A 16,130-nucleotide genomic window follows, 5' to 3' on the forward strand; every position below is an offset into this window, starting at 1 on the left:
TGACAATGATCCCAAACACACCACCTGGGCAACGAAGGAGTGGCTTCGTAAGAAGCATTTCAAGGTCCTGGAGTGGCCTAGCCAGTCTCCAGATCTCAACCCCATAGAAAATCTTTGGAGGGAGTTGAAAGTCCGTGTTGCCCAGCGACAGCCCCAAAACATCACTGCTCTAGAGGAGATCTGCATGGAGGAATGGGCCAAAATACCAGCAACAGTGTGTGAAAACCTTGTGAAGACTTACAGGAAACGTTTGACCTCTGTCATTACCAACAAAGGGTATATAACAAAGTATTGAGATGAACTTTTGTTATTGACCAAATACTTATTTTCCACCATAATTTGCAAATAAATTCTTTAAAAATCAGACAATGTGATTTTCTGGATTTTTTTTTTTCTCATTTTGTCTCTCATAGTTGAAGTGTACCTATGATGAAAATTACAGGCCTCTCTCATCTTTTTAAGTGGGAGAACTTGCACAATTGGTGACTGACTAAATACTTTTTTGCCCCACTGTATTACTTTTTTGAAGTTATTTTTATTGGGTCATGCAAAAACCTCCCGCACCCAGCATCACCTCACTTTTGATAAATACATGTATATTAAATAAATAAATATAAAATAAATTCATTGAAATATGTGTAAAGTACTTTTATATAACAATAAATTGCTTAACAATTGTTGTAATAATAATTATAATTGTTAATTCATAATTATTACATACAACAACAAAATAACAAATGTTATTTACCAGCTGGGTTTTTGCTCGACCAAAGTTATACAGTATTATGACCTTTATATTGCATAAATAAAGCCATTTGGTGAAACTTTGAAGAAGAGATTGTACTGGTTTAAAGTTTTTACCTAACGTAATATGTATTAGGATAACATGGTCCAAAATGAGCCTCATTAACTAATGAGATCAAACTGTTAGCAAGTTACAGGTTTTTAGCTTTCTCCTGAAATGTTTTATTTTATTTTGTCTTCCTCAGGGTAGTAAAACTCGCTTTCACTGTGAACACTGTCATTATCGCCATCCATGCTGTAAAATTAATGCTATTCTCCTGAGAAATGCTGGCAAAAATTTATAAGATTTTTGATAATCTTATAAATAAATCTTATTAAAAAAAGATAAATGTTGACAAAAATCTCTACTATCGGTATGTTTGTTGTTGTGAACGAGCGAGTTGCCAGAGGTCTGTAACCGGGGTCCGTACTGTAGGATACGGACCCGCTCGCCAGCCAATCAGAGCACAGAATTTGGACCGCGAAAAAAAATAAATAACAGTTATTCCATAAAATCGAGTTGTACATGAGCTGATATGCAACGAGCTGAGATTGAGTGGAATAACTGTTTTATTCTATCCACATTCACTGGATTTTGAGAAACATCCATCCATTATCTGTAGCCGCTTAACCTGTGCAGGGTCGCGGCCAAGCTGGAGTTCATCCCAGCTGACTATGGGCGAAAGGCGGGGTACACCCTGGACTGCCAGGTCATTGCAGGGCCGACACATAGCCCATGTTTACATTAGACCGTATCAGCGGATCATCAGATTAACGTTTTTAAAACGATTAGCGTGCACACAGCAACACCAATACACGATTTGTGTGCACAGAGCAATGCCAATACACGGATACACTCGGCTCCGCAGGCATCCTGCGCTCCAAATCACTCCGCCCTGAACAGTGAGTGCCCTCTGGAGGGTGCGCACTCCGGCCCTGCGCAGCTCACAGAGCGCGCGAGTGAAGTGAACAAGCAGTGATTTGGGACTGAGCCGCTGTGTGTGTGATCCCAGCGCATATCACTCACCACTTGCAAGTGGAAGGATGGCAAGCCTAAAGACAATCATAACTACACAATGGGCAGTATTTGCATCAGTATTTGCAGTATTTTCATACTTTTATACTCTTTAATGAAAGGTGATACAAGGCAGAAGTCCGCGCTGTTTTTCAGCAGTCGCGTCACATGACCAACGCCAGCGAATCAGGAAGGTGGATGTCACAGTGACGTTGTCCAATGAGACGCCAGCTAGAGCTCAGCACAGCGTATCAGCATATTCTCAATGTTTACACAGCACCGGAGCTGACACGATCTGGATTGAATACGTGGACGCTGGCGGATTCCCGTTTCCCGGCGTTTCCAGGCGGTTTAATGTAAACGGACAGTGCATCCGCGAAGAAAACGAGACAGATACGGTCTAATGTAAACGTAGCCATAGAGACAAACAATCATTCACCCTCACATTCACACCTACGGTCAATTTAGAGCCACCAGTTAACCTAACCTGCATGTCTTTGGACTGTGGGGGAAACCGGAGGACCTGGAGGAAACCCACGCGGACACGGGGAGAACATGCAAACTCCACACAGAAAGGCCCTTGCTGGCCACGGGGCTCGAACCCAGAACCTTCTTGCTGTGAGGTGACAGCGCTAATCACTACACCACCGTGCCACCCCATTTTGAGAAACAGCATTTTTTTTTTCTGCAAATTTGATAAATAAAAACTTTACACAAAACGTCCGACAAAATATATTCCACTTAGAATGTCAACAAACTGGCGAAATGACAGTCGCAATTTGTGAAAAATCCAATAATAATAATTCTTAAACAAACACCACATGTTCTTCCCATCAAATACTTTTATTCCATATTTTGTTGCTTTTTTTGTATTTTTTTGGGTTTCGTTTTCGAGTAGAGTTTTTATTTTGTCCTTGGTTAATTCAACAACATGCTCCACCATTTTGTTTTTCTCTGCTCAAGGTATATGAGCTGATAGCCTCGTAGTAGAGTAGCCAATCAGAGCGTGCGAGAGCTCATATCCAGTGAAATATATATCACAACCACTTTTTACTATTTCTTTCCCATGATATCTATTAGCTCCCTTGTTTTAGTTAAATCATGGCTACATTCAAAACTAAGTATTAAAACGTGGCCATGATTTAACTATACCGAGGGAATGAATTAGTAAAACATGGCCGTGAAAGATATATATTTTCTTTTCAAATCATGAGCTGTATTATTTACCCATTCAGCTTGTTTGTTTTTATTTCAGTTTAGTTTTAGCTAGTTTTACAAGTGCATAAGTAGTTTTCATTTAATTTTTTTTATTTTGAGAAATTGACTAGTTTTAGTTTAGTTTCGGGCGGCACGGTGGTGTAGTGGTTAGCGCTGTCGCCTCACAGCAAGAAGGTCCGGGTTCGAGCCCCGTGGCCGGCGAGGGCCTTTCTGTGCGGAGTTTGCATGTTCTCCCCGTGTCCGCGTGGGTTTCCTCCGGGTGCTCCGGTTTCCCCCACAGTCCAAAGACATGCAGGTTAGGTTAACTGGTGACTCTAAATTGAGCGTAGGTGTGAATGTGAGTGTAAATGGTTGTCTGTGTCTATGTGTCAGCCCTGTGATGACCTGGCGACTTGTCCAGGGTGTACCCCGCCTTTCGCCCGTAGTCAGCTGGGATAGACTCCAGCTTGCCTGCGACCCTGTAGAAGGATAAAGCGGCTACAGATAATGAGAGTTTTTTTTCAGGTATTACACAGCAAGAATATTCTTCTTCTTTAGAGTTTTACGACTGCCGGCATTACATTACTGCCACCTTCTGGAGCTAGTCTGTTACTGTCTCGATGGGTAAAACAAAAAAATTAAAATTAAGCTGATTTTTCCCCCTGCAATTCAATTTTCTTTTAGTTTGTATTGCACTGTTTATTGCATTTATTTATTGTTCGTTTTGAAAACCGTCAATTTTATTTTTATTTCAGTTGAAATTACGTTCTCACTGCTAGTTTTTGTTAACTACATTAACCCAACATGTAACCTAACATTTTCCAGTAAAGTTAAACAAAGTATAGCTCCGCCTCTTGTACCACTCATCACAGGGTAGCTGAACACTCAGAGGAACATGTGCCCTCTTTAACCCGAGAACCTTCAATGCCCTTTTCTTTAACCTGAGCTCATACACACCCATGACTCGGATTCATTGCTCTACATAGAAAAGCAGCCTGAATGTCAATCATTGCCAGCCCAAAACTGACCTACTACTAAACCAAGGACAGTACATCTGCCTGTTTGAGAAAATCATTTTATTTATTTGCCTTGCCAAAATTGACAACCCTTCGACAAACCTGGAAAACACAGACCTGATTTTTCAGTGTCTAAGAATAGTAAGAGTCAGAGGGACACACTGAATACATCATATGGCAGTGATTGGTGAAAAAGCATGCCAGGAACAACAAAATAATCCTACTTCAGGGACATAAGCTAATTGCAGAAGTCATTGGGTGTTGAACAGCTTTCTCTGGGACAGTTACAGACCTTATAGCTCGACCCCAGCTGATGGATGGCGAAGATCTGTGCTGGGTTGAGAGCTTCGCTGAACACATAGATGGCACCAAGCTGTCCGCAGAACACTCGGTTAGCATCCGCTGTCTCGGATGAGCCCAGGAAACATTTATCATAGCTCTGTGACAAAGGGAGAGACGGGAAACACAGAATTTTAATGGCACTGAGGTAGAAGAATGTGGGAAGGATGTTAAAGCAAAGAAGTCAGAAAATGTAGCAGGCTGTACAGGAGATAATATGGAGATAAATGTAGATTTAGAAAGCGCAGATAGAAGCAAAGATTTTCAAATGGTTTGCAGCACAAGCAAGAAACTTAAAAAAAAAAAAAAGCAAATATCTGAAATCTAATCAAATTAAATCTAATCTGAAATCAAGGTAATGAAGTCAAAACATTCTCCATTTGCCGTGACATAAAGTGAAGGTACCACATCTTTCAAGCGTGAAAATTAAGCCAGTTATGCTCTTTTGCATTCCAGAGGCATTCCTGTGCAAAATGTGTAAAGGTTGGTAGGTCTGATGCAACCATTTTAAATACAATGAGGGGACTATTCACTTTGAATTAACTAACAAACGTACGTAATTAAACTAACATCCGACAGAAACCTGGGTGGACAATCATTTCCACACGAAGCTCAGCATTTATCAGTGTAGACGTGAGTGGAACCTCCGATCAAATCTCACGTCAAGTCTCACCTTGTGCACGCGATTTTTCGAGTCAGCATGAACATGTGGTGGCACAAAGGAAATCTGTCCGATTCTGAGAACTGTTATTAGACCAGTGTGGGAAAGGAGTCTGGACCGGCGGACATTTACCGATAATTTTCACATTCGTCCATCTGTATTTCAAAAGCATCTGACCGGATAGGCAGTAAAAAAAAAATAAAAATTGAATGTGTGTCTGTAATTCAAAAGCATCAAACCAGATGGCCCATGAAAAATTGTAACGATATGGGTCTAGTCTACTTCTAACTTTCTTCCAAATGTTACACTGGGGAAATACGTTATGTCGTAACACGGCCTGTGAAGCAGGGGCCCCTGCGGGCGCAACTTTAAAAATTCATAACTCGGGCATCGAAGGTCCTAGCCACGCCAACATTTACAAGCACCTCCCTCTCCCTGAGACCTTTCGAATGAGCCCAGGCTTGACCTCGGGCCCGGCGTGATGGGCGGGCCTTTGGGGGCCAGGCCCACCCATTTAGTCACGTGGGCCCACCCGCCCTGTCATAGGCTAGGGCCAACAGCTTAACACAATATTTAAAATAAATAAATAAATAAATCGCAGGCTACTACAATTAAACGCTTTTCTTTTTTTAAAAGGGCATAATATTAAAGAAAAAGTCCTTAATTTAAAATGTGTATACATGACACACTGTTTTCTTAACGTTTCGGCCTGCGCCCATCTCATCAGCCCTGCGCTGTCATGCACTTGCCGTTTGATTTGCAAACTAAGCACTGGAGGTAAGAAACTGGTTTTGACGTTTCAGTTAACCTACAAAACACATCTGTATTAAAGATTAATGTTGTCATGCTTCACAAAACTAGATTTGAGACATAAAACTTTTAATGCGCATGGTTTCACTTTTAATGCGTAAGGTTTTGCCTGCGACCCTGTAGAACAGGATAAAGCGGCTAGAGATAATGGGATGAGATGAGATGAGATGGAACTGACTTGTGTGTGCTACTGTTTTCTTGTGTAGAGCTTTAAGCATGTTTTTTCTTGAATCTTTGAACATTTTCTTGTAAATCATATTCAATTTGTAGTGTAATTAGCAACTAATGTTTCGTGCAATTTGGCCTTTGAAGATCACAAAAATGTGCCTGGAAATAGCTCAGAAGCCATCTCCAGGCATCCCTTCAGGACCCCTGGCCACACTGTTCCAGGCCTTTGGCCGGTCATTCAGACAGGCTGAAATTTGGACGGACAGACAACATTTCAGACTTGTCTGTTCAGTGACAGTCTGCTTAAAATGATTAATTTCCGACACTATTAGAACATGTATTCTGACTGGTGTCTTAGCATATGCAGCCATATATTCATCACTTAAAAAATATGTACCTTTTGGCATAATGTTGTATTTTGTAAAGGCCTACATTGACTGTTATATATCCTGACATACGTTTTCACACATTTTGCAATTAATAGGGTTAAGGTTTTTTTTTTTGTTTAATTATTATTATTTATTTTGTGTGTGTAAGATTAATTTCTCTTTTATTTTGAGATAGAATACCTGCTCGGCTAGGCTACTGGTGACATAATTACAAACAATTCCAATTAAGTAATTCAAAGTAATGGGTAACAGATTTGCAATGTGATCGTTTTGAAGCTTATTCATTCAGTCACCGATTTAAACAAGAGCTTTGCCAGTCATCAAATCTCGACAATGGCACAACTGGCTCTTTTAGAATACCTCTACATGTCCATAAGATGCCAGGGGGATTTTGGGACTGCATTTATTTATTTATTTATTTATTTAAAATATTAAGTAGCTTTTATCTCCCGAAGCAGTCAGGGCAGTCGTGTGCCGGCATAGGGGATGGAGGGGACACACACACACACACACTTTCACAACTCACATTTGCCTAGCTCTGTTGGGCTGGCTCCAGGCAGGTTTGTCTAGCAGAAGGTTGAACACCACTGACACTTGGCTTTGAGTGATTTGAAACATCATTAAAATGAGGAAATCCACAACTGTGTAGTTTTTGGTGACGGGTTTGAGACCTGACCATTACATGTAAAGATCTCCGAGATATATCTCATCTCATCTCATTATCTGTAGCCGCTTTATCCTGTTCTACAGGGTCGCAGGCAAGCTGGAGCCTATCCCAGCTGACTACGGGCGAAAGGCGGGGTACACCCTGGACAAGTCACCAGGTCATCACAGGGCTGACACATAGACACAGACAACCATTCACACTCACATTCACACCTACGGCCAATTTAGAGTCACCAGTTAACCTAACCTGCATGTCTTTGGACTGTGGGGGAAACCGGAGCACCCGGAGGAAACCCACGCGGACACGGGGAGAACGTGCAAACCCCGCACAGAAAGGCCCTCGCCGGCTGGACCTTCTTGCTGTGAGGCGACAGCGCTAACCACTACACCACCGTGCCGCCTGAGATTTTATATATATATATAAAAAAGGTATAGCTACATATCATGGATGTATAAATTAAATATTCAGACATCAGCTGGGGTTCAATTCGCTGCAGTGATTTCTTTCCATCCTGAATTTTTCTGACTTCCCATGATGCTAATTCGTTCAGTTTTTTCTTGCGGCATTAGAGCTTCTATTTCGAGGGTAGAGAAGTTGGCCGTATTACGCATCTCCACATCGTAAACTCTTGGGGTGTGGCCTCGAAACAGAGAATTATTTATGGGTGTGGTTATTTAAATGACGATGGTTTTCAGCCCCTACATTAGCCAATGCCTGGTCATTCTTCTACTGTGATTGGAGAGATCATGAATGTTTCATGAATCCGGTATGTACCCTGTCATACAATGATTTCTGCACTCGGATGTAGACTGGTTTATAGATTAGATCGATAAACAAAGGCCATTACATGTCCAAATTTGAAGTGGATTTCTGCACTAAAGTGTATTTAATAACAAAAACAAACAACCAAACAAACAAAAAAAAAAAAAAGTGTCCAAATACTTATTTCCTCTCAGGGTATGAAGTTTTGGTATTTCCCATCTCATCCTTCACACCCACCCTGAACTCCTTCCTAAGTAAAGAAGCTTTCTCTATTTTAATGATTCATTTGTTCCATACGATATCACTCCCCCATCCCCATCTATTATGGTGACAGTCTTCTTCAAATAAGGGTTTTGTCGCACCACAATCACGGAAGCAGAATCTCATGCTGAAATTGAAACTCAGAAATAAACATGTTTTTGACGGAGCATTGAGATAAATGGCTGCATGCATTGGAGTCTAATTTCACAGCACAGTGATGATCAAACAGCAGCTCCCGGCCAAATCAAAACAGGAGACGGATGTAGACAGAATGCTCACTTACATCATTAGTGTTGACGTGCCAGGCCATATCACCATAGGAGACCAGCTGCCCGTTGACGTAGCAGCGGATTTCACTGTTCCTCCAGCGGTTGTAAATGTGTACGATGCTGATCATGTACCACTGCAGAGACCAACAGAGAAGAAAATTATTCAAATCATCATTGCGGTTTTAATTGTGAAACGTCCCAGATTCATTCATGCTATTAAAGATGCCAAAGGCAAAATGAATCTGAGACATTAGACAATTGCCTATTTGCACAATGACCAATTCAAGAGAATTAAACACAATCTGCGGCTCACAATAAGTGTCTCTTCGTCATAGCTTGCATCAATAAACAGCTTGAACTTCTTAAGGTGACTCCTCTTTTATTGGACACATAAATTTTAAAGAAACACAGCCAGCACAGCATCTAAGGCGGTAAAATCTGAGCGTCTGAGATATCAATAATGGATCAGACAGAAAGAGCAAAGCTGCCGAAAGAAGGGATATAATCAGTGTGGTGGCAACAGTAAGAGACTAGAGCAACAATGGAGTTGTGCAACATTCTGAAGTAGGGTTTTGTTGTGTTTTCCTTAGGCTTTGGTAAACTTAATTTGCTTATCGCCTGAGCCTTGCCTGTTTTTATCATTAAGATTTAATAATAATAATGAGTTAAATTTATATAGCGCCTTTCAAAAAACCAAGGACGCTTTACAATTATAGACAAGGAAAGAAAAAAAATAATAAATAAATAAATAAATAAATAAATAAGTCCACCAAGTAGGGGTCAGGATGTAATTCCCGTGGTGTAGCAGCCACAGTCCCACCAAAAGGCGCACAAAAACAAGTCCCACATCTTCAGCACCGCCGCCATGACGCCGTCAGCAACATCACTCAAACACCACGCCGTGGATCCACAAAGCGAGCAGAGAAGCTCCGCCACGCAGAGCGCTGGTGTGTCCCAAACCGCCTGCACAGCCGCCGCGACACCACCGAGCAACATCGCTCAGAACATCACGCCAAGCACTAAAGCACAGAGCGCTGGACAACCACAATGTAAAATGAGCAGCGAGCTCACTGCAGTCCACAGCTGGGAGCGCAGGCATCACCCACAGCGAACCAAGGCCTGGAGGGAACCGACGCCCAGAACTGGGTCCGGAGCTGCACCACAACCGGCGGACAAAACACTCAAACAAACATCAAACTACACAAACACACACACAAAAAAAAGAAAAATAAATAAAATAAAATAAAAAAGCTCTGGTGAGAAGCGGCAGCCAGAACGTGCACGACGTACTCTCAACCGGAAACGGAAAAAAAAAAAGATTTGACATACTCCTTTGGTTTGCTTGTCACAGACTCCGTGAAACCTACACTTGCATCTGCCTTCATGACTGAAGGCTTTGCCACAAACAAGTTCTCACAAGATCATATCATGGGTGAACAACAGCCATGATCAGAAATCCTGTTAACCAGGTACAGCAAATGACACTTCCAGTTCAGACTGCTTCCACAACAATACTACATAGTGTAAGGTTTATTGCTCAACCTGACAAGTACAACAGTAATCCAAGTTAGCGTCAAGGTTTCCTTTTTACAATGCTAATTATGCTTCTCCACAAAAAATGTTCAGACTGACAAAGACAAAGTGCCTTATAACTCTCTTCTCATGGGTAAATTATGGTGGGCCACCTCACGCTTGCTGGATGTAATGAACCAGATCTCACTGCTATCTTTCATTAAGGGCTTAGGGAAGACATGGTCACTGAAGAGAAGCAGCATTTTTTTTTAACTGCTCACTGAAAGAAGAAAGGCCACCATCAGTTCTCAGTTCTGTCATCATTGATCGTGATTCCCACATCAGAGCAATGCAATTCATCAGCATTAGATCGCCCTATGACCAACACCAGAGAAGAATTTTTAACAGGTCTTTGTCTCAACTGTCATCTCATCAATGTTGCCCAGTGCCCCACTGTCCCAGTTGTCAAGACTCAACAAAGTGGACATCAGTCCATGCATTAATGCAGTGAACATGTGTATCCTTTGTTTCCTCCAAGCTATGCCATATTCCCATTTTGCTGCATAATTCGGAAACTACATTATCATTTACAGCAGTCCTTGACACCGGAGAAACAAGTAATTCATATGCACCGTGCAGTCTCAATTTCAATATAATGATATAAAGGGTTATGGCCCAGAGGATCATTGTTGGGTCTCCAATCATGACATTCTAGACCCAGTATTAATCAGTTGTGGCTTAGTGGTTAAGGCTCTGGGTTATTGATCAGAAGGGTCAGAGGTTTAAGGCCCTTGAGCAAGGCTTTTAACCCTACTTCAGGGGCCCCATATCCATGGCCCATCCTGTTCCGAACTACAACCTTCTGGTCCCAAAGCTGCTTCTCTAACCATGAGGCCATGGCTTCCCAGACAATATCACACAGGCCACCGTGACCTCACCCTCCACAGTCAGCACCCCAAAAGACCACTCAGTCAACCCCTGAAGTGAGTCCTTGGGAGGAAGCAGCCATTACTCCTCCAACTCCTATGGTCCTCAGCAAGTTTCCAAGTTACTGTACATGACTTAGTAACATGATTAAAAAGAAACATATCCACAGTCTCTGAACACTTATTGTGAAGTTTTACCTTGTCCAGTTCTTCTTGTTCTCCCTCTGCCTGTTTGGAAAATGCCATTTTTTTTTTTTGAGCTGAAGTCATTTAATAAAAGTGAAACCTGCAGTTGTGTGTACCTACCCCATCCTTCATGACAGAAGACTTTGCTGCAAACAAGGACACAGCAGGTTCCAATGGATTTCATTAAGCTTTCACTACACAAGGTCATGCTAAGGGAAAACAGCAGTTTTCCTCTATCTGGGCCTCTACAGGAAACCTTGCTAAACTGGTACAGAAAATGACACTTGTGCTCAAACATATCATATGTGAATGGGATAAGGAGTGTTTTTAATTGTTAAACAATGAAAATCCATACTGAATATACACCAAACGGAAAAAATCATTCTTGACTTCAGTGATATTGAGTTTTAAATGGTATCCATGTGGACAAAAACTGATCCCAATGAAGACTAAAGGACTTAGTCTTTTATCCATTCACATACTGTGAATGGAAAAAAAAAATTACCTGGAGTGTCTCACCTATAAACCAACAGTATAAAGCTTTGAATATTCATTCCTGAAAAGTATCCCAGAAAATGCAAGGGCTTTCTAAACCAGTATTCAATCATATTTGCCAGTTCCTGATCAGTAGAATCCCAAGACCTTCACGAAGATTTCGCTGATGATTTCACTGTTCAGTTGGAGAATACTTGAGCTACCACCATGTACCATAACTAAATGGGCCTACAGCAAACATTTTCCCAGTTTGAACATCCATTTGGGAGGTGCTTGATAACCTTGTTTCAAGAAAGGTTGCTGGTGATGCTCGAGAGGTTCTACCGTTAAAACAAAAGGAGAGGTTCAGCATACCGGCATACCTCCAGAGTCAGCTCTGCCTCGACACGCCAGATCCAGCCAGATCCCTCAGTTCCACTACTGCTAGTCACCTGGCCCCTCCTCCCCATTCCACTCAAGATTGCTGTCTGTCCTGGTTCCCCGTTGGTGGAATGACCTTCCCATTGAGGTCAGAACTCCCTGACCACCTTCAAGCACAGATTGAAGACTCACCTCTTCAGGCTGCACCTCTCCCCTTCTTCCCTGCCCACTGTGTAACTGAGTTTCAGTCTAGACCAACCCAGGCTGTGTACTGTCTAACCTGGGGTTAGCCGTTTGAGTTCTCTATTTAGTTGTACTTTGTATGGTTGGTTTGTTTCCTTGGCTGTTTGAGTATTGATACTTCAGCAGAATATTACACTAAGAATTGTTGTCACTTGTTCAGTTGACACTAGAACTTACTTGTCTAGAAGTTCAGCACTTCTTGTACCTGACGTCTGCACTCGTTGTACGTTACTCTGGATGGCAAGTAAATGCCAAGGAATGTAATGTAATCGGTCTACTGCCATCCTCATAGTTGAGGGTCAGCAATCCAGGAAGCCATCAACATGAATTCTCTTGGGTGATTTTAGCACACTAGAGGGACCCAAACCCTATGGTGGCACATACACACCTATGGGCAATTTAGAGTCACCAACTGAACAAAACTGCATGTCTTTGGACTGTAGGAGGAAACCAGAGCACCCAGAAGAAATCCACACAGACACGGGGAGAACATGCAAACTCCACACAGAAAGGCCCTAGTCAGCCACTGGGCTCAAACCAGGAACCTTCTTGCTGTGAGGTGATAGTGCTAACCATGCCACCGAAAGGAAAGGTACAGCCATAGATTATGCTCTGTTTCAATACCCTCACACCAAAAGTGGATGGAGTCAGCCATCAGTCAGTACCTCTTTTTTACAAGCCAAGCTAACCTGCGAAGATGTGTGTGTCTCTCTGAATCGATCCATGGGCCATAGTCAATAAATAAACACCTACAAAATGACCTATAATGTCGGTTTAACAGAACTTTTATTTCTAGCTGCTTCTCTTCTTCAAGAAGGACAAATAATCCATTGCATCAGATTGTTCTCTGATAACACTGGAACTCTCCCAAAATATATATTCATGTAATTTGTTTTTCCTCTTGAATGACAGAACAAAAATCGTCTTGGACAGACTCTGAGAAAGCTTTTACCAGATGAAGGCATTTTTGATTTGATGCCCAGATACACTCTTCTATGTCATTCATTGTCACTCTACAAATGTGCATTGATCTAAACATTGAAATTAATAAAAAAAAAAGTCTATCTCTCCAGCTTTAAATGAACAGAAGCCAAGTTAAATGCTGGCTCAAAAACTTAATATCAGCGTGCATATTTCAAAAAAATCCAGAGGGTGTAAAAGGGCATCGTATTCATCTTAATCACTTCCATTAAATTTATTTTTAATCGCTTCCGAAGACCATGGAGAGGATCTTTTCATATCGGGTTATGAATTAATATGCTCATTCATTTGACCAAAAGCTCCTAATGGGCCACATTATGAATTGAAGAGGTGACCTGGTGAATTGGCCTTTATTTCACTGGAGAGGAACCAGTTAATTGGAAGAGTCTGTGGATTTGAACAGTTCAAAAGTTGTATCAAAAGTTACTGTATGTAAGGAAAGTTCCTCATATTCAGAGCTGGGTTACACACATACTGCACTGTAAAAAATGTCCGTAGAATTAACAGTGAATTAATGTAAAATCATGACATAAAAAAAAACTGTAAATACAAAAACAATGAAGCAGTGTGTAATTTACATCAATATACTGTAAAACTCCTAACCAAATACCACTGTTAATTTAACAGTAAGAATTTGTTGAATTGATCATATTTTTTTGTAGAATTTACAAATTGTTGTAGTTTAAACACAGACAAACTGTAATACTAAAACAGAATGTGATAGTTAAAATTACATCATTGCCCTGTTAAAAAAATTAAAAAACGGCTACCATCATGGCTCAGTCGACTAAGGCGCCATACCATGAATCCGGGGACCCGGGTTCGATTCCGACCCAAGGTCATTTCCCGATCCCTCCCAGCTCATTTCCTGTCTCTACACTGTCCTATCCAATAAAGGTGAAAAAAGCCCCCCCAAAAATATCTGTCTAGTAGATCATTGCTTGTAACCATTTTGAATCATTGTTTATTGTACAATGAATATCCGTAAAATTGATTATTGTACATTGAATACCTGTAAAATTTACATTTAGTTATCATTAATTGTACATGGAATCCCAGCGAAATGTACAAGTTATTCTGTAATGTTGTTTACATTTCACTGTATTTTTAACAGGATTATTCTGGCAACCACGGCTGCCAGTGTTTTTCCGTAAAAACAACGGATTTTTTTTTTACAGTGTGGTGTCACTATAAATAAAACTAACATAACAAAAAGAACAATAGAAAATTTTAGTTTCGCTGAAATTCCATGTTTGCATTTTCAGGCCAGATATATAACAAGTCAAAAGTTTGGACACACCTTCTACAGCTCATTCAATGTTTTTTTTTTTTCTTTAATTTTATTCATTAAAAGTCACTTCATGTCTTAAAATAATGATGGATGTCATTTCTCTTTATTGAGTTGAGCGGGTCTTGACATAATATGGATTACTACAGTTATGGAATAGGGCTATTTTATTATTTACTATTTACTGCGTGACCTCAAACACATTAAGAAGGCAAGAAACTCATTCACTAATTCATTTTTTACGAGACACAACTGTTAACTGTTAAGCGTTCCAGGTGACGACCTCATGAAGCTGGTTAAGATGACGCCAATAGTGTGTAAAGCATCATCAAGGTAAACACTGGATACTTTGAAGAATCTAAAATCTCATCTCATCTCATTATCTCTAGCCGCTTTATCCTGTTCTACAGGGTCGCAGGCAAGCTGGAGCCTGTCCCAGCTGACTACGGGCGAAAGGCGGGGTACACCCTGGACAAGTCGCCAGGTCATCACAGGGCTGACACATAGACACAGACAACCATTCACATTCACACCTACGGTCAATTTAGGCCAAGTTTACATTAGACCGTATCTGTCTCGTTTTCTTCGCGGATGCACTGTCCGTTTACATTAAAACGCCTGGAAACGCCGGGAAACGGGAATCCGCCAGGGTCCACGTATTCAATCCAGATCGTGTGTGGTCCGGTGCTGTGTAAACATTGAGAATACGCGGATACGCTGTGCTGAGCTCTAGCTGGCGTCGTCATTGGACAACGTCACTGTGACATCCACCTTCCTGATTCGCTGGCGTTGGTCATGTGACGCGACTGCTGAAAAACGGCGCGGACTTCCGCTTTGTATCACCTTTCATTAAAGAGTATAAAAGTATGAAAATACTGCAAATACTGATGCAAATACTGCCCATTGTGTAGTTATGATTGTCTTTAGGCTTGCCATCCTTCCACTTGCAAGTGGTAAGTGATATGTGCTGGGATCTCACACACAGCGGCTCAGTCCCGAATCACTGCTCGTGCGCTTCACTCGCGTGCTCTGTGAGCTGCGCAGGGCCGGAGTGCGCACCCTCCAGAGGGCACTCGCTGTTCAGGGCGGAGTGATTTGGAGCGCAGGATGCCTGCGGAGCCGAGCGTATCCGTGTATGGGCGTTGCTGTGTGCACGCGAATCGTGTATTGGTGTTGCTGTGTGCACGCTAATCATTTTAAAAACGTTAATCTGATGATCCGCTGATACGGTCTAATGTAAACCCCACCTGAGAGTCACCAGTTAACCTAACCTGCATGTCTTTGGACTGTGGGGGAAACCGGAGCACCCGGAGGAAACCCACGCGGACAACATGCAAACTACATGCAAACATGAAAATTACATCATTGCCCTGTTAAAAAAATTTTAAAAAATGTCAGTAGAGGCTCTCCGGCACATTTTGTAAAACTCTAAATCAAATAAAATATCTGTCTAGTAGATCATTGCTTGTAACCATCATTTTGGAGCCACAAAAACCAATAATTGAGAACACTCGCAATTCATTCCTAGATGCTTTTTTATTGTACAATGAATATCCGTAAAATTAACAGTTATGTATTGATTATTGTACATTGAATACCTGTAAAATTTACATTTAGTTATCATTAATTGTACATGGAATCCCAGCGAAATGTACAAGTTATTCTGTAATGTTGTTTACATTTCATTGTATTTTTAACAGGATTATTCTGGCAACCACGGCTGCCGGTGTTTTTCCGTAAAAACAATGGATTTTTTTTTACAGTGTGAAGTCAATTTTCTCCCATCTCCATTCTGTGCTCCC

The 16,130-nt window shown here is 41.3% G+C and overlaps 1 protein-coding gene across 1 annotated transcript in view; it reads right to left on the minus strand.

Moving 5' to 3' along the window:
- The window catches only part of nbeab (neurobeachin b), a 793,085-nt gene that overhangs the window by 736,985 nt on the left and 39,970 nt on the right, over positions 1 to 16,130 (minus strand). Inside the window, exons 7-8 of the mRNA XM_060943557.1 lie at positions 8,352 to 8,471; positions 4,304 to 4,450 (exon numbers count right to left, since the gene is read on the minus strand). Of these exons, the coding sequence (XP_060799540.1) occupies positions 4,304 to 4,450; positions 8,352 to 8,471 (267 nt within the window). The remainder of the gene's footprint in view (positions 1 to 4,303; positions 4,451 to 8,351; positions 8,472 to 16,130) is intronic.

The sequence above is a fragment of the Neoarius graeffei genome, chromosome 17, assembly GCF_027579695.1.
Source record: "Neoarius graeffei isolate fNeoGra1 chromosome 17, fNeoGra1.pri, whole genome shotgun sequence".
Lineage (NCBI taxonomy): Eukaryota > Metazoa > Chordata > Actinopteri > Siluriformes > Ariidae > Neoarius > Neoarius graeffei.